Source organism: Anabas testudineus, chromosome 6, assembly GCF_900324465.2.
Source record: "Anabas testudineus chromosome 6, fAnaTes1.2, whole genome shotgun sequence".
NCBI lineage: Eukaryota > Metazoa > Chordata > Actinopteri > Anabantiformes > Anabantidae > Anabas > Anabas testudineus.
Window position 1 is genome coordinate 13,046,940 of NC_046615.1, and position 23,005 is coordinate 13,069,944.

General features: G+C 41.0%; 1 protein-coding gene across 2 annotated transcripts; it reads left to right on the forward strand.

Moving 5' to 3' along the window:
- Positions 1–10,713: 10,713 nt before the first annotated feature.
- Positions 10,714–22,792, forward strand: rgma (repulsive guidance molecule BMP co-receptor a). 2 transcript variants are annotated; one of them, XM_026364918.1, is made up of 4 exons: positions 10,714–11,187; positions 14,924–15,039; positions 17,000–17,517; positions 19,762–22,792. In XM_026364918.1, the coding sequence occupies exons 1-4, from the start codon at positions 11,174–11,176 to the stop codon at positions 20,467–20,469; spliced, it is 1,356 nt and encodes a 451-aa protein (XP_026220703.1). In that variant the 5' UTR covers positions 10,714–11,173; the 3' UTR covers positions 20,470–22,792. The 2 variants fall into 2 exon arrangements, with proteins under 2 accessions (XP_026220703.1, XP_026220704.1); XM_026364919.1 differs by lacking the exon at positions 10,714–11,187 and adding an exon at positions 14,481–14,800.
- The last annotated feature ends 213 nt before the right edge of the window (positions 22,793–23,005 follow it).

Below are 23,005 nucleotides of genomic sequence, written 5' to 3' on the forward strand. Positions count from 1 at the left end.
CCAACCCAAACATTCTTTCTAAATGTATTGTCTGTGATCAGTTTGGTCTGACCAGTCACATTAAGTCACCAGACACCTACAAGAATTGCAAGTAAACTGGTAAGCATTCACATAATAACATTCCAAGAAGTAAACAGATGGTATGTGTTATATTTTTCTTGTGGGCATGTATTTATGTGTACATATGGATGTGTTCTCATCCCTTCCAGCATTATTCCTACGTATCATTGTAGATTTTCTCAGTGTCAGCTAAGTTTCCACAGTGTTGCTGTTATGTGAGGAGCCGTGCAGGCTGAGGCCTGTTTCTTAAGCCAGTCGTTCTGACACATACAAAGGTGCAGCTCATCCAGGCTTTGTGTCGGGGATTAGGAGAGCAGATATGCTGCAGCCACAGAGAGAGACATTCAAAACGGGTGCTTCCGTTTTCTCACATATCCTCACATCTGAAACGGCTGGTAAATTCCTGAGAATCGGACACAGGATTGTCCCACGTGCAGCAGTGAAAGTATCAGCAGCAGCTGATCATGTCAGTGAGTCTAACAAGTGAAATCCAACTACAGTACATGTAATTAGCAAGTCACCATAAGAGAGCTAAACCTATAATCTAGAGTGTCATTAACAAACAAAGTAAATGGTCGGAAAATAATTTAACTAGCCTGACAAGTTACTAGTTTTATCACTGAGCTCACAACTGTGCACAAAGAGCGTCCAGTTGTGTCTAACTGTTTTTTAACCAAAGAGCAGCAGGAGCCATCAAGTTCAATCTGCTTTGCACACTTATGTTACAACCCAGAGGTTAAGAGAACCTGTGTGAGAGCAGGAAAGGATTAATGGCCTCCGAACAATGTTGAGGCAGTTTGAAAAATACAGCAGAAATGGGTGAAATTGTGAGACTAAACCTTTTTCATCCACGATCCAGTCTTATTATGAACCAAACTGTGTTTGAGTTTCTATCTTTGCCTTTATTTGTTCACTAAATAAACAGTTTGCAATTGTTCTCACAGTTTTATTGATGACACGTTATTCTCTGCTTGATCGTATATCAACCTCTGGTGTGTGTTTCCAAGAGGAGCTTGAGAAAAGAGAAATTTAAAAAGAGTTAAAACATGGCATGAAAGCACTGATTAAGCAAGAATAAAGACTGATGTTGTCACTGCATGCATGGCTGTCAACATAATGAATGATTTCTAATGTCTACGCCAAATAAGCCTTTCTCTCCAACGTATTTGCTTTGCATTCAGTTGTGTTGATAAAAGCAAAAATCCAGTTGCATGGATGTCAGTGGTACTGTAGATCGCTGTGAGACCTGTCTACGCTCATCTCTCGATCCTCCAGCTCCCTTTTCATACACCTTTCATGCTTTCTGTGTCTGTCTAAGTCTTCCTTGCCTGGTTTTATTTGAGCCGTTTGCCTGCATGGTTCCAACTGGATGCCTTAGACGATTTTTTTCTACCCTCCATTGTTTAAAAGCTATACAGGCTGACAGTTGCCTCTGTGAAACCAGGGCTTCAGCTCTTTGTCAGTGTGCTGCATTGTGACAGAAGACTCACAGGTGCAAAAAGAAGGACTTGGTAAATGCATATAAAATATTGTGGGAAAGATATGTGTGAACATGCAAAAGAAAGACAGATGCTGAGAGACAGAGAGGAAGCAGAAGAAAATATAAGAGCCCCGAAACATAGGGTGCCTGAGAATGATGTAAATTAGTCATGTGGGTATTTTATGTGATGTACAGTATACTGTATGTGTGTCAGGAGTAATACAGATAAAGTCCTGACAATGCTATTGAGTCTTTATTCTCGAACAGTTTCTATTACTCTGACTGCTTTAAATCTCCCTGGAAACCTAGTCAATACTGTCAATCGATACTGTTAAAATACGCCAGAAGACAAGTATGGACAGATCCTACAGGTTTCACACAGAAGAATTCTTGGCCCTGGGATCTGACAGAAATTGAGCTTCTTATCTAAAATGGCAGAATGATTTCAGATTTCCTCTGCGTAGGCTGCAGCGACTGGCTGAGAGTTCTCCATTCATTTCCAGTTCTCCACATACTCACAGTGTTGCCAGTGTGACAGAAACACACCCGAAAGTAGGATACAGTATATTAAAAAAGACACTGAAATCTGATCTTGCCTGATGCTGTTTATTTGTGATTCATCCACAAATATCTTCTCCTCACTCTGTGTGGGGGTGCGGTTGTGTTTCTCATTGGTGTAAAGTTGGGTCTTAAACGAAAGATGCTGAGTGTTTGAATGCTGATACCCTGGAATTCGCTGCAAAGATACAGCTGGGATCACAAATGCAGATCACCTTACTGTGAAAAAAGGGACTGATAGCAGCTGGAAAGCAAATGAACATGTGTCAGCCATCTGGAAAAGTAACCCAAAACATTATGGATCCTCTTTACTGAGACAAAGGAGTCATTTTGCTTTATGAAAAGACATTTCCCTTTTTCACTGTAGTTGAAGCTGAAACCTGTTTTTTTAAGTCAGATACAACACAACTGTAATCAATGCAAGACATTTAGGCGGTACTGTTCCCCAAGGTCTGCTTCAGATCACCCCTCACATTTAACAGACTAACAACATGTCCGTTTCCACATAAGCTTGTGCCCTCCAACTTGGCTACAGATTGTTCTTTAATTAGCCTGCAGTCCAAACGCACTCCAGCTGCTGCTGGCTGCTACCCGGTACAGCTAACATGTTCGTCCAGGTCAGGCTGGAATACATAAATTCCATGTTGTCTTCATTGTGGTTTGATTCCATCATCTCATTGCGACATCTTCTTCTGCAACAATTTACCAGCACCCAAATTTGCATCATCATCAGTTTTTAATTGTAATATTTTTGTATATCAGCAGTGGAAAGGAACACACATGAAGTATAGTTGTTTGGATTTGTTTGTTTGTTGTAAATCTTTCAGAAATTCACTAAATGGCAATTTAGCCATTTTGTTTTTAGGCTATATTCTCTGCTCAATAATCATAATGTTCAACTTAGATGTACTGAAGGATATAGCTGTTTGAAGAATGACAAAAAAAACCATCACAGCCTGCCAATGCCAACATTTGGCAGCGTGTAACAGCCAGCTATAAAAGTTAACATATTTGTCCAGGCTGGGAAAGTTACAGCTACAAGCCCTGCTTTAAGGCTGATCTCTTGAATCTTGATTACTGAAAGTTTCAGAAAAGCAACAACACAAATGTTAACATGTTTTAACCCAGAGTCAACTGTCAGATGAGGTCCATAGGATGCTAACATCATTCACGGAAACCATTTGTTTCAGTACAGAGATAATTGGAGTTGAATGCTAATTTCCTCAGTAATAGCAGAACAGTGCTTCAGCATAATGACTTACGGTACTGCAGTTGTGTTGGCGAGTTGCTGCAGGGTACAAGTAGAAGATTATACCTGAACCCACAAGTAAAGAATTAAGGTTGCCAATGCCAAGACATTGCACAGAGGTTCATAATCTTGTGAAGTCTAAGTTGGACAACCTGGCAAAGTTAGTCAAAGTAGTAGATCAGCATAGAAGATGATCATCATTACAGTGGTGTTGCCTTGTTTTTGCTTAATTTGTTGCTTGACATATTTCGTTGTATCTTGTGTGGAATGACAATAAAGCTATTCTATTCTAAAATCAAATCCACCCAAACTGACACACAGTGGGTTGTAGAGGTCTAAATGAGTTGCTTACCTACAGATTATGCATGTAACCAGATTTCTTAAGTGGATGCAATTGTTTTCCTCCATTACCTGTGTTACCTGATTACTCTGCGTAACCCAGTTTGATAAGTGCATGTAAATGAAGTCACTGTATTTTTTTGCCTGAAGCGTCTCCAACATGAACTCATACAATGAAGTGGTTTCATAAAAACAAATGAAGACGGCAGTGTTCTTAACTGCAGTGTTACCTGTGGCTGTGGAAACCAGTAATACAAGAACATTGAATGGCCACTGAACTTATCTAGGTGTGATATGATTTTCAGACAAACAACCCAGCCTTGTGTGTTTGTCTTTACAAGAATTGAATCTAAAGCATCCAGACATTGTGCAGAGTTGTGTTTTCACACATGCAGCACACAGTAGAAGAAAGTGAGTCAGTCATTACACAGAGTACTTGTACTAGACGGCTTGCAGGATAAAGTCTGTTTGAAGTCCGGGCGCCTGCCTTGGACGTTTGCTTTCTCACATGCAGTTCACCCGGGTATGTGAAGAAATTGAGTAGATGCATGAAAGCAGCTTTATTTGTCAACAACTCAGGAACGTTAGGTCTCCGTATTTCCCTGCTTTTGGTTTATTTCAGTTTGTGCCAACTAGAAACACCCATTACCTTTGAAACATATCTCCTGCTCAACATTGAGGATTATTGATATCCCTAGTTTTACTGAAAGCACTAAGATTTAATTATGTGCAGAAATTTAAAGGACGTTAGTTTTCACATTTTCCTTCAGCTAGTGCACAGATAACTACTCTCTTGCCTTCGAAGGTGCAGCTCAGAGTGTGAAAAGCTCATTTTCAGATCTCCCTGGCTCCTCACACCTTCAGTGAAGGTGAAGTGGCAGCTCCAGGTCCTATTAAGGTCCTGGACATAACAGCCATGTGCTAAGTGGATTGCTGGGAGCCTCAAGTCGACAAACAAGAGGCAGCAGCACAACCATGGGCTCTCCCACCCGACAAAGACGCTGCTAATTGTGCTTCAGCGGAAATTTTACTTCAGGATCACGATTTTTCTGTGTACTTGATCTTAAAAAAAAAAAAAAAAAAAAACAGACCATTTAATAATAAGAAGAAATGTTTGTTCCTGCTAGTTGCATAAATGTCATTTAATATGGTTGTGCTCCATTCCCTTTAACCAACTATGCTATCACAGTTTCCTGTCACAGATATTCTCAGTTACTGTACCTACATGCCTTTTTGTACTCCTTTCCTACCCTCAAAACTAATTTGGCAGCTCAGTGTTTCACGGTTGCACAGGTCAGAACAGTGCATGCTCATGGGAAGCAGAGCTGAACTTTATTTTTTCTATTATTATCTACTGTTGTTGCACATTCCACAGTATAACGTGTGAACAATTGGGATAATTTGGTTGTGAAGTGCTTTATGTTGTAATTAGTCTTCTTTCTTTTTTCTTTTTGCAGCAAAAAGGTTTAGGTGATTTACATGTCCTGACAGTTACAGTAAGTGTCTGTCAGGACATGTGATAGCACTTCATAAAAGGTAACCTATTTTACCTATTATGTCATTTGTCATATCACTGAATTTTCAACACCCAAAGGTATGTTTCTTTCTCAGTTTGCTTTGATTGGCACAAACGAGAGGAAATGTAGACAATATCTGGGCAAGTAGAGGCATACAGACTCAACCAGACATTTCCTATATTAGTCATGTAAAACTTTTATCGTCTTACCATTCACTTCCAATCTTTTCCTTACAAAATAAAATTTTACTGCCACTTGAGAGGCTGTAAATCACTTGCTAATATAATTCCAACAGTATCTCACACTGGTGGCACCTTAAGTTGTACATACAGCAATATAAATCTCAACTTGTAACTGAATTCAGTTTGGGGAAGCTGAAAAACACACTGAATATCTATTTCAACTTTTTGAAATTGTACAGTTGTACAGATATATTACCATGAGGTTAAATATGTGGTAGCTTCTACTCTCGTTTTAATTAGTTAGTGGTGAGAGAACCAGCCTGCATGTTGAGACAGAGGAGATAAAGTCAACGAGGCCTTAAGGCAACTATGACTCACTGATGTTATTTTGGCTCTGCCATTGGGATTTTTTACTGATGGGGGCTCGAGTCTCCTCCTGTTTCACAACGTTTTAGGAGAGTCATGCAGTGTGAGGTGTTAGCCACGAACAGCCGTCAGTAAAACATCAACAGGCTCCGTCATCATTCTCCTGTTCAACAAACACCTGACCAAACACAACACGCCATCTTCTCTCCGTTGCAGAACTCTCCTAGCGGTGAGGGCGCGGCCGGTCTGTGGGGCTCCACACCTGTTCGACTCACTGTTAATTAACCTCGTTGCATATTAAGCACAATCCTCAAGCTAAGCCATCTACATAACAAATCAACCCTTTACAGCTTGTTCAGCACCAGCGTTTTCTTTTTTTTTTTAGGGTCTGATCCAATTAACCTGCTTCTAGAGCAACAGCCGAGACAGAGAAATTACAGTATCATTTTACATTTAACGATCAATGAAAGAATCATTTAGCCCAGGGGAAAGGTCTACTGTCTCAGAGGGTGGGGGAGTAAGTCTTTTTCCTGTAATTAGACGTCCATGGGCTCTTCAATTAATCTGAACCCAAAGCGCTGACATTTCCGCAGCTCATTAATGAACCACAGCACATTTTACAAAGATGGAGTGGACTACAAGCCGACACTGTTATGAACATGGATGGCATACAGCACTGTTGCCCCAATGTCTTCACTAACAACACAAGACGCATTTCCAAATTTTTGGGAGCATCTATTAGAAAATAATTCATTCTTTGGCCTGCTAAGGAGATAAATCTTAATGAGTTTCAAATGAATCTGGTCTTGAAGCCACCATTGATTTCCATTCTTCAACTGTTTTAAGCAGCCTATAAATATTTCAGAATGGAAATGATCTTTTTTGAGACCCCAGAACTGCAAATTCATTTCAAGTCACATACTGCATGCTTCAGTTTCCCACTATCGCTGGTGCATTAAAGCTGCAAAGTGATTTTGGGCTTCCGATAATTTGCTGGCACCTGCAAAAACTTGAGCTTTTCACTGCAGCTATTGTGACAAGACGGGACAAAAGGAAGGGCAGGATGAAGCCCCTGCAGCTGTGCACACAGGGCAACACTGCAGGACACTAGTAAAGTTCAACAAGCAGAAGAAGCCAGGACATAAAAGAGCTGTGAAGAATTCAGACTGGCTGCTTATTTTCCGACACCTAATCCCCAGACTGTGTTGGTAGCATTCACATTTAAATGCACATAATACAAATAGCTGGACTGACACTGTGACTCAGCTTGTTATTCTTATCATCAGTCGGCATTTACACAGGTCAAGGGTGGATAACTAGAGTTAGTATTAAAAAAAATACTTGTTCTGGTAGGAAACTATTCAAAGATACAGAGGTGTTGTGTGTTGTATCTCTGCAGCACACAGATGCAATATTTCAGCTGGAAGCAAATTAACCTAAGTGTTGCTAATACAGCATCAATGTGACAAATGTAATGAGTTTGCTAATAGAGAATCCTTAACTTAAACCCTGATTTAAATCCATGCAGTTCTTAAAATACATGTAATAATTTAGTTACTTAGAGTCAACACTGGGGCTTTAATTTCATTATTTGTGTAAAATGGAAAACAAAAACACAAGTTATTTGTTTAATGCCAATGAAGACAAACACAGGCATAATGGCAACATTTTTTATTACTTCAGAAACTGATTAGTTGTGAATTAGTATAAATTACATTTCCAGAAAACCATTCCACATGTGATGGAGTTAAATCTTATCTAATTGTATATTCATAAACTGAATATTCAGATAGCCCTCCACTTTCTGCACAGAATTTCAGAAGCAGAAAAATTAAGGCAGCTGTTTTACTGAGATAAGCCTCTTTTCTGCATGCATTTATGGTATCTTGTATGCTAATGGAGTCATGGCGGCTCACCAACATCATTTTAAAACCCTGTCAGGTGCAAAATTGTGATGATCATTCATGTTCCTCCCTAAAAATGTGGCTTGATGTGTTGTGTCTTTCACTGAGATCAGTCCTGTTTAGCAGCGGAGCTAATTGTTTGTCTCGCAGTCTCTACACACTCTGTCTAGTTCAGTCTACGTCTGGAATTAAACAGTGTGCATAATTCTCACTGGACTGCGGTGTGGGTTTAAAAGAAAAAAAAAAGGAAGAAGAAACTCACCTTCTTGGCTTTAAATGAGAAAGGGGATTCTATAATGAGGGTTTGCACATTCATGTCCAGTCCTCTGTGTGCGCACACAGGCCAATTTACAAGCTTCCTTCATTTGTACTGTTACTAGCTGTGGCAGTAATTCCACACAGTGTCTGAGGCCCACATATCACCTCCAAATAGATTGTTTAATTCATGCTCACACCTTATTATCAAAGACAACGCTGCTGGTAACACCACTTGCTTTTTAAAAACAAATTGCTAGTCACATACATTAAACCCGTTTTAGTCTATTTGTGTTTCATTGATTCCTAAACCATTCTTGCCATTTTATCATGTAATAGCCTTGTCCTGCAATAACAGAACTTCAGTTTTAAAAACAAATACTGCTCATACGAGATGTGCTTCATTTTAAGATATCATATCAGCAGTAAAATATTTAAAATAGCCTATTCAATATATTTTGGAACTGCTACTTTTTTTTTTTTTTAATAAAGTTAATTCACTATTTTATCTATAAATGTCAAAAATGGTAAAGCATATAGCACAATTTCTTAAAACCCACTGTGATGACATGAAATGTCTTGTTTTGACAAAAAGCTTTCTTTATTTACGACCTAAGATAAGTCATCACAGAACAGAAGACTGAAATAGGAAATGTTCATTCAGTTATTTCTTTCTGGCGACACACAATGACAGACGGACGTTTGTGTTTATCTCAAACTGCCTTCGTCAAATCTATGAGAGGTGTCCAAACACAATGCAGTGTGACGCCTCAAGAAAAGGAGGCACGGCGCACTGTCACGAGCTAATTGTTATGCTGCAGGAGCAGAGAAGGCAACTGGAAGGTCAGTGGGAGCATATGATGTTTACTAATCCACGTCTGACTCAGAAATACTGCGGTGGATGACCAGTTCCCCACTTAGTTTGATAAAAACTCCACTCCCAACAGCTGTTGAGCCATTTTCTCAATTCACCAATGTTCAGAGAAGAAACTCAAGATCTATGTGTGTCTTCATAAACCTGAATTGATCTGATCCGCAATACAAAGCCTACAGATACAAAAACAACACTCAGCTGAAATCATTATCATCCTCTATCGAGACGACAACTGTGAACTTTTGATCCTATAGAGGGGAAGTACAGCATGTTATGATCTGAAGCAATCACAAGAGAGTGAAGCAAGATTTCAACGACTTCTCGGCATCTTTATGCGGTTTGTGATATCTCACGTTGAGCAAATCACCCAGTGTTTTCTATTATTTCTATATTAAAAAAATTATATTTCTGCCAGGATCAGGAGCTTGTAATCTGTTTTACACTGGTGTTGCAGGGATTTTCTGCCCTGCAGCATATTTTTTTCTTCGGTTTCTATATAGCTTCTGTTTTACTTGCTGAGGCAGCTTGAGTTTAACAGATTTTATAATGGACTAAATCACAGGCTACTAAAGGAAATCACACAGAGCCCCAAGGGAAGGACTTACTGAATGTTTCTTTCATTTGTTGCTAAAATAGTTACATGGCCGACTGTCGCTGCTTTTACGAAGCAGAAGCAGCACAAAGCAGAAAGGGAACTAAGACAAATACAAAAAAGTGTTTGATTAATGCAGTGATATGTAAAGAAGATCTGTTGTGTTAACTTGCCATAATACCTCAGCAAGTCAGCATGTGCACCAGCTGTGTTTGAGATGGGGCCAGCATCCGGCACCTCTAAAACCATTCTTTTCACACCGGGGTGTCATTCTTTTATGCTCTGCTGTTACATCAATGTAAAATATGCTGCCTCTCAGAGGCCATCTGGAGCGGGCAGGTCTGGGCTGTGATAGTAAACGAGTGGATTACAAGGGTCAGTTTCTTGCTGGATACACAAAGGGATGATGTAATGCGACAGCTCTGTCCTAGCTGCACACACACACACACACACAAAAAGAAATCTACAACATTAGTGAAAGTGAAATTACAAGCTCATACGAAACTATTAGCGATTCTCCAAGTCTCTGCTCTCCCTGGAGTGATGGATTTTCCTGAACAGAGGGAAACTAGAGCAGAGAAAACCAGTTATGTTGTAAGGAGTGGAGGCTTGAAAAGCTGGAGAGGAAGGGAGGGGGGGGGGGGGGGCTGTGGTGGTATTTTCCTGCATGCAGTCTGATCCTAAAACACAGGTGCAGCCTCCATACAGTCCTCCCTGCCTTTGAGCGTACCCTGCCCCCCCCCCTCCTCCTGGCTGCAAAGTGTTTGTCCATCTGATCCTCCATTAAATCCTGATTATTATGGATTTGTCTTTTTCCAACCTGTGATTTGCAAAGACGAGGGACTGCTAATGGTAGTCTAGTGAGGGTGTGGATCTGACAGTGGGGCTATTAGTTGGCAATCAATGTTACAAATTAATAAATGTCTACAGGGGAGTAGTAATTTCATTCAGGTTTAAAGTTCAGTTTGTATCCAAATCCTGCAGAAACACGCCTCAGTAATCTGAAATAACGCCAAAAAACAGGGCACATATTCTCATATTCCTATAAGAAAATGACATTTGCTTCAAGTTAAAGCACTGCTGACGACGCACGGTGTGTCAAAAAAGAAAAGGCAAATAAAACAAATCACACAGTGCAACTCAATTTTGGCTCGTTTTTCAGTGCAGCTGCGACCTGCTCGGACTCTCTCTGAGCTTCTGAGGGAACAACCAGTAGAAAGAGGGGGTTCACGGCTGAGGTTTGGGGCTCCCAGCGGCGTCATGCAGAGCGGATCATTGTCTCTCTCACACTTTCTAACTAACCAGTTCACAACATCCAGACAGCGGATCGGGCCGTAAGCAGCAGCAGCAGCAGCAGCAGCAGCAGCAGCTCTGCCCTCAGGGTTTCTCTCCACCCTACGTCGACCAGAACTAACCATTTGGATTTAACGCGCGGGCGACAGCAATTATTGGACTTAATCTGTCATAATGTCTCCTCTCCGATCGATTGATAGGCAAATGAGTTAAGCAGCGACTCGAGAGATCTGAGTCCACCGGGCTGTGCGTATGAACTGAAAAGCGAGAGGCACTTTCATTTCACTGCAGAGCAGACTTGGATGAACTGATCGCTGGACACCATGTACAGATTGGCGGATTTTCCACTCAGAAAGCCGCTGAGTAAAGCGTTTGATTTCGGATTACTGTGACACTCGAGACGTGTTTGTGAGGGGTAGAGATTTTTCTTCAGGACTCCGTTTCCTCTCGCTCCTGTTCGCTGTCCTCCGGGTTCCTGCAGAACTCCAGAGACGCGGAGATCCCATGCAGTCGCCAAGGTTGGTTCGTCTTTCTTGCTTGTTCGGGACTATTTTGAATTTTTTCCGTGTGGTGGTGTGAGTTTGATTTTTGTTGCTGTGATTGCTGGGTGGTGAACTATGTCTCTGTGTCCTGAAACGAGTCTATTTGTCAAGGATCTGTGGCTTCAGCGCGGCGCAGCGCTGGATGTCTGCAATACTGAGAACTTAATCTGCAGCGGGCACAAGAAACTCAATTTGTAAATGCAACTCATCCTAAAAACTGTAGCATTCATATGACTATTAAATATAGAAGAATGGATATTGCACATCGTGCGGCACTGTTTTATTTCTCATAGTGTCAACACTCATTGCATCTATTCCCAAGCAAAAACACCGCGGAAGCTAATTTCCATGAAATAAAGGAAGATCTTCTTCAGAGCAGTGCAGCAGGACAAATGCCTGCTGGCTGCAGATTTCCACCTTTTAAATCCTAATTGCATGACAGCTGTAATTAGACCAATAACCGAGCTGTCCATAAAGCTCAAATTTAATGACAGGTTTGGGTGTCCTCATAATGCCATGTGCGTTTGTGTCATGATTTGAGGTTTCATATCAGAGCTCATAACAAGCGCCATCTGTTGGAGGAGAGGATCCGTCTGCTGAGACTGTCAAAGACAGATGCACAGAGACATGTGGACCAGTGGACACAGAAAGACATGTTCACCACTCTGTGTTGTTGTATGCCATATATCAACAGGCTTAAGGGTGTCTCTTGTAATTCCCTTAAAGAACAAGCTGGGAGAGGTGATAGCAGAGGTTCAAAGCAGCAAACACCATAAAACGTGATTGGAATATACCTACTGGATTTATGGAGAGATTTTATAGTTGTATTATGTCTGTCACCTTTACCCGGTACAGCTTGTGGAGCACAGGGGCGGCCTCATGTCTCTATTTTATTTAGTTTCTCTCTCTCTCTATATATATATATATATTCTCTTTTAAAATAATATTTGTAATTTCAATACTGGGCCACTGAAAATCATTGATGACTAATACTACTATAAGACTATAAGGCTTGAATGCAGTTGACAGCAACGGCGAGATGGTGACCTGGTTTGGACTGAATGGTTAATATGATATTATTGTAGCCTTCTACTGAGAAATAAAGATTATTTTCGCTGCTGATTAGCTGTTAAATCTCTGAAATGTCAGAAAACAGTAAAAAAAAAAAAAACGACGTCTTTTCAACCTCATTGTCTTCATATAGCTTGTTTTGACCAAAATCCAAATCGCCCCTATCCCAAGATATTAATTTAACAGTGGTATAAAAATAAGAGAAAACAACGGGTGCTTGGTACCAGACAATGTTTAGCATATTTGCTTGATAAATAAACTGATTACCAGACATACCTGTAGAATAATTACAGAGAGATGACTTAAGATGCTGCCACCATTTATTAACAAGCCCTAAAAAAAAAAAAGACTAATGAACATTCACGGTTGACAAAAGATATGCATATGTCCAAAATACTGTACCCTTATGTGCAGTCACGGCAATAGGTGAATATATGTGGTCTACAAGCTATGGGAGCCATACATCAGATGTGACGTACAGACATTATTGATTCTGATGTTTTCCACACTTTAATCAGTTTTTCTTGACATTCCATCAAAGCCTTTAGAGTTATTGGGATCTGACCAGGATTTTATTCTATAGCATCTACAGTGTTGCTGCTAAAAGCCAAAGAAATGTTCAGCTGCAGTCACTCATTTCACATGTGAACGCCTGGTATATTACAGCTGGAAATCAGCCTGCACAGGGCCACCCTTGTTGAAAATGTGTAGGCTCAGGCCTCATTGTATACGAACGTATCCATCATCTATAAGAGGGACAGCAATCACAAAGACATTCACCGCTCTATGGAAAAATACTGTATAGCCAGTCACAAGTACGCAGCACGCAGCCATCTGCCTTCTAGTGTTATGGTTTACATGGCAGCAGTAATGTGACGTTTGTACAGTTGAAAGACAATCAATAGAGGGTGTATTATGCTTTTCGGAGGAGGGAATCATTGCTTAATGGGTCAGAAGTGGAATGCATTAAAATTCTTTAAAGCAACATATAATAAATACTATTAACAGCCTTCATTTCATTCAACTAATCAAGTAATAGCATTAAAACGCACTGCACTTGATTAACAAAACTCAAAAAACACTCTTCCCATCCAAGTGCCACACACTGACAGCGTGTCCTGTAAGCATGAACTTTAGGGATGGTGACGTCACGTTTTGCTGTGGTTTAAATATCAGAAAGTCATCATGTTTTATGTGCTAATGGTTTGATTTGCAAGTCAATTGTGTATATGGTTTGCACGTAGAAGCTACAGGCATCAGGTGTTTCCCATTTCCATCCAGGGACGTAGCTATTCTCTCTGGGAATTGGGGTGTTTTTACAAGGATGAGGATGAGTTTAGATGTTATGAATACGTAATCGACTGCAAACAGAAAATGCTGATTCTGTAGAATTGACATCTTGAAATGAGATGGATTTTTTCGAATACAGCATATAATCCATAATAAAGCACGATACAGAAAATATGAATGAACAGTTACATGGCAAAAAAACACAATTATGAATCCTCGACTATATAAATAAATATGTTTTGTTTATTTTCCAATCTGTGACTCTGATTTGATAGATTTAGTTTGAAGGTGAAGTGTTTTGATATCTAAAAATACATAGAGCTGAAACTATTAGCTGATTAGTGACTAATAAATTAGTTAATCAACATAAGGGATGTGAAGTTTTAATGCATGACAGTAAACTATTTATAAGAATATATAATTAAATAATAGTTTGCACACATTTTGCACTAGTTTGTGCCATTTTATGGGCGAAATGATCAATCGAAACTAATCGGCAGATTAATTGGTGGTGAGAAACGTGACAGCTCTAATCATTTTATGTTGTGCTGACCTTATTTCAACTCTTCATTAAAACCAAATGCATTTCCACCGTATGACACATTCAAGCCCCCCATGTTGTCCTGTCATAGTCAGTCTGATTTGGCATCTTCGGACCCAGCAGCGTTTCTGTGGCTGGGAAGAGGCTCACTTGGCTCCCAGCCACCATTTTAGGTGCTTGTAAATATGACTAAGCCTCATGGGTTTGGGAAAATGATGTTGTGATGTAAGCAATTAAAAAAAGAAAGAAAAGAAAAGGAGTGTTAAAGTGATGTTTGTGTTTGTTGTTCTCCTCTCCATCACTCAACCACTCTCTGGCCTTTTGTTTTTACCTTTTTCCACCACACTCCCTTCACTGTGCTGACTTGGAGGCTGCTAATCAGACTTCTCTCAGGTGGAGCTCCTACTTTTTCACTTTAGGAGAGAAGCTTTAGGAGAGAGTCTCCACATCGAGGTGTAATTTGAAACTCGGAGAGGGGGTTTAAGGGCCGAGCAGGCAGCCGTGATTGGTCCGGGGTCGTCCGCTGGAGCGCAGAGGCTGCGCCTCCTCGACACTCCCTAAAAGGAAGGCGCAGAGCCCGGCTGCTCTCAGCCGTTGGTCCCGCTCCCAGCGTTAGCTAGCTAACTCGGCTCCGGCCGCTGAGTCGCACCGACCGAAGAAGGCAGAAAAACAACAGCTCCTTACCTGGTAGTGATGAGAGGACGGGGCCGGCTTCAGACCTCTTTCACGGACTGTTTGGTGTTTTTTTAAACGAGGACTTGGCGGCTCTAACTCTTCTTCTCTGTCCTTCCTTTATCCGGTTTGACCCAGGGAGAGGAGCGAAGTGCGACCCCGAGCTGGATGGATGGTTATGGGGAAAAGAGGAAGACCCTCGGCGCTTGAAGTGTGCAGAGTCCTCGCCGTGTTTCTCTCACTCTTCCCCTCCGGTAAGAACAACGCGTTTTGGCTCTTAAATAAGTGAATGCGGTTTTAAAAGGAGGCGATGTCATGACTGGTAATATTATACGAAGAGACAGAAAACAATGGCAGGGTGAGAGGGAACTTGTGCCCTGAAACCAAGTCCGCAGGTCGGTGGTCGGACCGTGGACGTCGCGGTGACGCTGTGCGTCTTAAGCATGTGGTCACCAGGTACCAGGTACCACCACCGATATGTGGTTACTTACACCTAACTAACCTTAACTAACCTTAACTAAACTTAACCAACCTAACTAACCATATCGTTAGTGTTTCCATCAAAGCACCACTGTGACAACTGTGTGCGATCACTAAACCCATTTCTCATCTTTGCCATCAAAGTTGCCAGATGTCTGTCCTCGTTTATTAGCCGAAATATTTTAGTGATGTTATCATTGAACTAGAGTTTTATAATATACATAAAAACGACGGCGTTTTTTGCTAAATTCCGCAAACTGTTAAAAAATAGCTAGATCTTTATATTTCGCCGTAGCTCTTCGGGTTGAATTCCACCAAATTCAATGTTAAAATCTACCAAATAACAGAAATGTGGGGCGCAGTGGTTACGTGCAGACGTGTGGAAAATGTTGAAGTATTGGAAAATGTTACAGCGGAATTAAGAGTGAACAAGCTCGTCATTAAAGTGCACAACTGGACTGGTTACAGTAGTTTTAGAGTTTGATGCTGTTTTTATCAGAGATATGTTCTTATGCTGCAGCCCTCAAACCCTGTATCGTTTGGGGGGTGGGCTGTGCTTTAGTGTTTTATTAGCTCCTGTAATGCTTCTTATACATAGAATTGCATTTTTAAATGTTTCAAATACTTCAACTCAATGCTGGTGGTCCTATTTTGTATAGATTTCCTTTTAAAGGCCATCAGAACTGCATTTTGTATTAAGATTTTCCAAACGCTCCAATGAACAACATGACAATAAAACCTAGAACTACTGTATCCGTGTTATATTAAACTAGAAACCCACTTAAAAAAAGATATAATGACTTGAGATTTGTCAATGTTATGACTGCAGTGGGTAGCTTTTGCAATGGAGGCCTCACCTTAAACATTTACCAAACTCTTATCAGTTTCCCTCTTAAGTCACTTACCATTAAACAACATGGTGATAATGGAGTGATGGTTGCGATCAAGATTAGTTTATTACCTTCTATCAAATGGGTGGTAAAAAGGCAGTGTGGGGGTTGGAGAGAGCTGCGGTGAAGCTTTCAGGAGGGATATTGTTTAAAGTGCGACTTCAAAGTGTTGGTATGACTTCCCACCGTGAGACACATTGGGTGAAACTTTTCACAGCCCATTCAAATAAATGCTTTATTAGTCAAAGGTAATACTAGTCAAACATGGTGTTGCAACAGGGCATCCTGAGAATTGTTTGAAGAACATTTGTGGAAAGAGTTGGCCGGATGTACTGTTAAAACCAGACAACAATCTCTCAAGCAGCCTTTATTATCACTAAAGGTGTAGATTAGGATTAGGAAACCAAATGGTATTTTTACTTGTACATAAACCAAAAGCCTCTGGCTGTGAAAAGGAAGTACACTTCTTTACAACAAACAGAGTGGTTGCCTTACATCTGGTTCAGTTCTGCTTACTTGCAGCTAAAATCGATTATTTTTTTACATTATAAGTCATTTATAGATTTGCATAGAAACAGATGTTGTGTCATTTAGTGCTCTTACCCAACACAAAAAGCTTTGTAAGCATTAGCCGTTAGTTTAGACAATAGTGACTATAGACATTTATGATTAGTTAGGAAAGTTCTTAGTAATTCTTGTTTTAGATCTACCATTAGGTCATTTTCATCAAAACTATCTGTTCTAAGTCTATTTATAGGATTATCTGTAGGCTATCGTGGTTCTAAATGATGTGGCCTCTGATTTGCATCCTTTGTTCAAACCACATCTTGTTCCTCCCTGACAGTGAGCCTGCAGTGCAAGATCCTCAAGTGTAATTCAGAATTTTGGGCTTCCACTTCTAACTCTGCACCGGATGAGGAGTTTTGCACAGCACTTCGTGCATTCAACAGCTGTGTACGTCGGACCGCACGTACCTGCAGAGGTGACCTGGCGTACCACTCTGCTCAGCATGGCATAGAGGACCTAATGGTCCAACGCAACTGCTCCAAGGAGGGGCCAACATCTCAACCACGTGCTCGGACTCCGCTTGCTCCCCCACTGCCGCCACTCCCACCTGACAGCCAGGAACGTTCAGATGGCCCGGAAGTTTGTCACTATGAGCGCAGTCTTCCACGCAACACATCACCACCTAACTACACCCACTGTGGGTTCTTTGGAGACCCTCACCTTCGCACCTTTGGTGATGAATTCCAGACGTGTAAGGTGGAAGGGGCCTGGCCACTCATACACAACAAATACCTGTCTGTCCAGGTGACCAACACTCCTGTAGTGCCGGGGTCTATGGCAACAGCCACAAGCAAGGTGAGGATCTTTTTTGTTCACTCTGCACGTGTCTTTGAACGGTTTACTTAGCTCAGAAACAATACATCTATTAATCAGTCCGTCAGCTATGGTCTGAAACCTATATTTGTCAGTTTATCTCCTGTCATCATTGGGTCGACAGTTCAAAGCCAGAAATGTTTAATTTACTGTCACATAACAATAAAAAGTAGCCAAATCTAATGATTAAAATTCAAACTCAAAAAAATCAATCATCACTACAGTTACAGACTAAATCTTCTACAGTCAAGAGACAATTATTTGTCTATTTTATATGTCAGTTTTGATTGATAATTTAAGTTGTGTATGAAAGGTGCCAAATATGTAATGTTTCTCTGTTTTGCATCATTTTAAGTTGAATTTGTGTGGGTTTGGACTGATTCTCAGACAAATAAAAAGCAACTGGAGCTTGAACATGTGCTCTTCAAGACACAACTGTCAGCATTTTTGACATTTTCTGGAGTAAACCTTTGAAAAGAAATTGATAAATGAGTCTGTGATGGAAAATAATCTTTAGTGTCCGAGCTGTAGTAATGTTACATATTAGTTGTCAGCGATTTAAGATATTACAACATTTTCTGTTAGTTTTAGGTCCTTGGATGTCAGTGCATTGGTAGAATATCAAGCTGCTCATATTTTTGTATGCAAGTCTCTTCTTTCATGTGGTCAGGCTGTGAGAGCTGCTGTGAGGCTGGTTTTCTGTCAGACTGCGGACTCTGGTTTGTGTTTGGCCGAGTTCCATCATAACAGATGAAGCCCAACCCAGAACAATTGCTAAGATCTTGATAGGCTTTATAAATGACATGTCAGTATTATAACAGTAGTGCTGCATCAAGCAGGTCTCCATTTTCACTTTTCACAGTGAACAGCTCAGGCGGATGTTTGGCCTACTTAAAATGTAGTCCACATTGAGCACAGTGACATGTTGTGTCTGCACAGAACTGTAGATATTTTCTCTTCATTACCAGATAATTTATTTTCCTAGCATTCTCACCAGTGCATACCTCATTATTACTGTTTTCTTTAATAGTACTTTGGATGGTTGTCCTTGAAATGGCTTTTAGTATACCTCTGCAAACATAGGACCATTTGTAGTTTGCAAATTCAGTTGGAGTTGGTTCAGTTTTGGCAGCGTTTTGACAGCAGTGTCTTTACAGCTTGTACGTAGCTGAAGTATTTAGACTGAGGTATAGGCAGACTTTGTCCTTAATCACATTCGTAGAAAGTATAATTTGCTGTAATCAAGGCTTCTAAATGACTCTATTAAGCCTTTTTTTTCTGGCTTTTAAATTAATACCATTTTTACATTGCTGTTCTTGGAAGCAAATGAGACAGCTTTTTAAGATCTTGATTCAGGACAAAGGGAAAACAAGGCAGCAGCCAATGCCACCTGTGCAAACAAGGCCCTTCTGGTAAGAAAAAATATCTGCATTAGCAGAGCTCTGTGTTGGTACATCGCTCTGGCTACAGCAAATAAATCTGTCTGGTTATTTCCATCTTCATTCTGATGCAGGGATAATAGAGGCATTTTTCTTGTGTTTGTTTTCAGCTTAAGAAGCGAACCAAGCAAAAGACAGAAGTTAATGTTAGCCAGAGGTAGGGGCATTTGAGACAGAACTGGTGCAACAGATGAATTGTCAAGCTAATGGAGGATTCTGTAGATTCCCCCTGTTCTCTGTTCCAGGCAAGCAGGCCTCAGTACCTAGGCTGTTCTGATATCACAGTTCTGACAATGGCTCATTGGTGTCCCAATGAAACCAAGCTTGCAGAGTCCTGACCAGTCTCACTTAATTAGCTGCAGAGTATATCGCTCTGTCCTGGCCTGACGCCACTCCCTGGAGCATAGTTGTGGGGTTCACAGGCAGGTTTTTCAGCACTATGAATGGCTCGTCTTTGTGTCTGCAAACTGAGGCCTGATTTTACATGGCCCAGACTCATGTTTTTTGAGGGCGTTTACCTTGGCCTCCCCCATGTTGAGCCAGTGCTGAAATGTGACACTAAAGTGGAGCGGTGGAGGTAGATTGCATATTGCACAAACTTGTTCCTAATGCAAAAGTATAAGTGCTTCCTTTTTAAAATATGCTTATGTTTACTGCAGATTCCTCATATTCTACATGTGAGCGATAAAACACAGCAGCTACTGCATATGTGCCTTTCAGAGTCAGAAAGAGATGATCATGTTTGCAAAATATTCATTATATGTCTCTTGTGTATCTTATCCTGTAGCTGACAATCATCTTTAAGAACTTCCAGGAGTGCGTAGACCAGAAGATGTATCATGCTGAGACCGATGAACTGCCAGCTGCGTTCGCTGACGGTTCCAAAAACGGCGGTGATCGGCATGGAGCGAACACCCTGCGAGTGGTGGAGAAGGTTCCTGGCCAGCACGTGGAGATTCAGGCCAGGTACATTGGAGCAACCATAGTTGTACGGCAGGTAGGTCGCTACCTGACCTTTGCCGCGCGCATGCCGGAGGAGGTTGTCAATTCTGTGGAGGAAGGTGATAACCAGGACTTGTACCTGTGTCTTCATGGCTGTCCTGCCAACCAGCGTATCGACTTCAGGAACTTTAGAGCTCGAGCAACGGAGGCTCAAAGTGCAGGCAGGACCAGGAGCGGCAGTGGGGCACATGGCTTTACCTACCAGTCAGCAAAAGCCAAGTGCAAAGAGAGGCTCCCAGTGGAGGATCTGTACTTCCAGTCCTGCGTGTTTGACCTCCTCTCCTCTGGAGACATTAACTTCACCATGGCAGCCTACTACGCCTTTGAGGATGTTAAAATGCTCCACTCAAACAGCAACAGATATCACATCTATGAAAAGGATGCTTTGCCCAGGAGTAGTGCGGTACAGCGGAGCAAAGATTTACTTTCTCTCCTCCTCTTCAACCTCTTCAGTCTCGTAATGTGGATTGAGTGTTGCACAGTTCATCTATAGTCCCATTACAACCGTATCCTCTCGGTGTATCTGTCAGTGAGTGTTAGTATCATCACTGTGTCGCACGTCGGCTCCTCTCTTCTGCTCTGGTTCTGTGATGTGACTAGTGACTTGCCAGTAGGGTCATCCCAGCCCTAAGTCTCATTTTAGTTGTGTTGTCATGTCTTCAGTCTAATGACAAGGTGAGTTCACCCACCTATCATCACATGTATTTAGCTGGTTCATAGGACTGGGCTTTGAAGAGAGCAGCGGTGAGAGAGCCCAGCTACCCCAGAGCTCAGGGTATCCACCTGGGATTAAATCCCACATTCTCACTGTGGCTGCATGCCTATGGGAAGCCGGACAAGATGATCTTTTGCAGAAAGAGGAGTTTGCTGATCCTCCCTGCCCTGATCCCTCATTGGTGCCAAGCCAGTGAAGCTCTCTGTGGCTCATGTGGCAAAGCAAGAGGACCTGACAGGGGCTTTTGTTAACCTAAGGCCAGAGGCAGCTCTATGTTTGATTAGTTTCCAGCTTTGGAAAAGCCTGAGCCTTCTGGAGGAAGCACTCAGCCAAAAGGACGTCAGAGCAGCGACTCCAGTTGTCTGCAGTGGAGATTAATGGGTCATATTGTTAGGTTTTGTGTGTGTGTGTGTGTGTGTTTGTGTGTATGTGTGAGGGAGTGCATAAGTACAACATGTGTGCAGAATTCAAAGTGGTTAATTTTGTGTGTTTGTGGGTGCAGGAGTTCCCAGAAAGTGAGATAACAAATCTCCAGTGGGAGAAACTTTTCCCGTGTCTTTATGTTGTACCCGAAATTTCAGAAATAGAAAGGACAAGGCGCTCCACAGTCTCGTCAGATGGACTCTATCAGCCAAGTAGCAATTCCCAAAAGGGAACGTATAAAAATAATCTTTTTCATCTGTACATCAGTTTCAGTGTCATACAGCCTTTCCCTCTATTGTTGGAGCTGACACGTTGATCAGACAGTGTTTGTATTTTAGGCCTGTAATGTGAATGTAGCTAATAAGAAAGCTAAAGAACAGACTTAGTTAAGGGCACTTACAGAATGTAGATCAGCCAATCAAAACTACGTCACCTCTTCGAGAGTACTCTGTGAATTTGAATTTAAAATGTAAATAATTTCAAGTAACATCTGTGTAGATACTGTTAGTACTGTACAAGCTGTAAAGACATCACATCTAGTCCCTTTAGCGTTTTATAGACTACCAGTGCGCTGACCTGACTCTGGCTTAGTGAGTAAATGATAAGCATATGTCTGTAGACGTGATTTCATGGCTTCAATCATTGCCAAAGAACAAGCCCTTGTGCCAACAGCTGAATTTTCATCGTTCAGTCTTAAACAGCTCACATTAGGGGGATTCGTAATTGTACAGAACTTGTGTTTGTGGGTGACTTTGCTGTGTGCAGAAAAAAACTACAGTAACACACTGTAAAAGCAGCATTTGTCTCTGTTTCTCCAGACTCACCTTTGCTTTTCTTGTGTTTCATGATAACACTCCTCGCTACAAGAGGTTTCCATTTGAACTTTGGCTCTCAGCTGTGGTCTCTGGTAATGTGCCAGTCACTCCTGTAGATACTGTTACTGCTCGGGCACAGTTTTACAGTCATTTATCTTTTACACTGAAGTATTTGGCAGGCCTTACTACTGCTATTTGGAATATGTATTGGTGCATTTTGACAACAAAAAAAAATCACACAAATGATTGTAATGTTGAATCTTGTGTTAATAGTTGTAATTTGTATTGTGAGTTTTACAGTATAATGGTTCTACATGTGTAATGTGAGATTGTACACACGTTTTGTGACTTGTTGAGTTGTATAATACCAGTTGTGTTTTGAATTTATCACTCCAGTTTTTGTACATCAGATGTTTTGGTGAATGTGAACTGATTTTTTTTTTTTTTTTTTTTTTTTGAAAAGGGATTTTTGCAAAAACATGAACAGCACACAGCTAAATATTCCCACACAGCATAAACAGTCTTTGTGGAGATGTTGGTTTTCATCACTTGTTGCTTACTTGGTCGAAGATGAAGAAAAACATCCAGAATGCAGCCCACCTTATCTACAAAAGGGAATGTAGGAAAGTTTTCTGGGGTGTTCATGTTTTTGAGTTTAAAGCACTTTATGTTTGTTTTCATTTAGCTCTTATTTTGTTTGAAATTCTGTGTCAGACTTGTAAAGGATAAAAAGCATAAAAAATAGCTGAATGGGGAAACGCCAGAAAGATCAAACTGTGTTTGTATGTAAAGCAAATGTGGTGCCACATACCAGCTGTTTATAATGTAAATTATTTATTGAATAAAAGAAAATGTCTTGTTAATGACGTGCCCTCTTGTCTCATTTGATCACTGCGACAGCATTTTTTGAAAATCCCCCTGCTGACTTGCTGTAATTTGCAGTGTTTGACTGCCCTCTGCTGTAAAGACTTGGTTAGGGTTAGACACACGAGCAGACTAATGTCCAAGGAAAAGTCGGACAGGAATAAAACCAAAATCAAAACGTCTGAAGATACTGAGGAGGTTTTAGCAAAGCT

Coding starts and splice junctions, on each gene's coding strand:
- rgma (XM_026364918.1), top strand. Junction 15,040..16,999: donor TCTCTCACTCTTCCCCTCCG/GTAAGAACAACG, acceptor CCTCCCTGACAG/TGAGCCTGCAGTGCAAGATC. Junction 17,518..19,761: donor TGGCAACAGCCACAAGCAAG/GTGAGGATCTTT, acceptor CTTATCCTGTAG/CTGACAATCATCTTTAAGAA.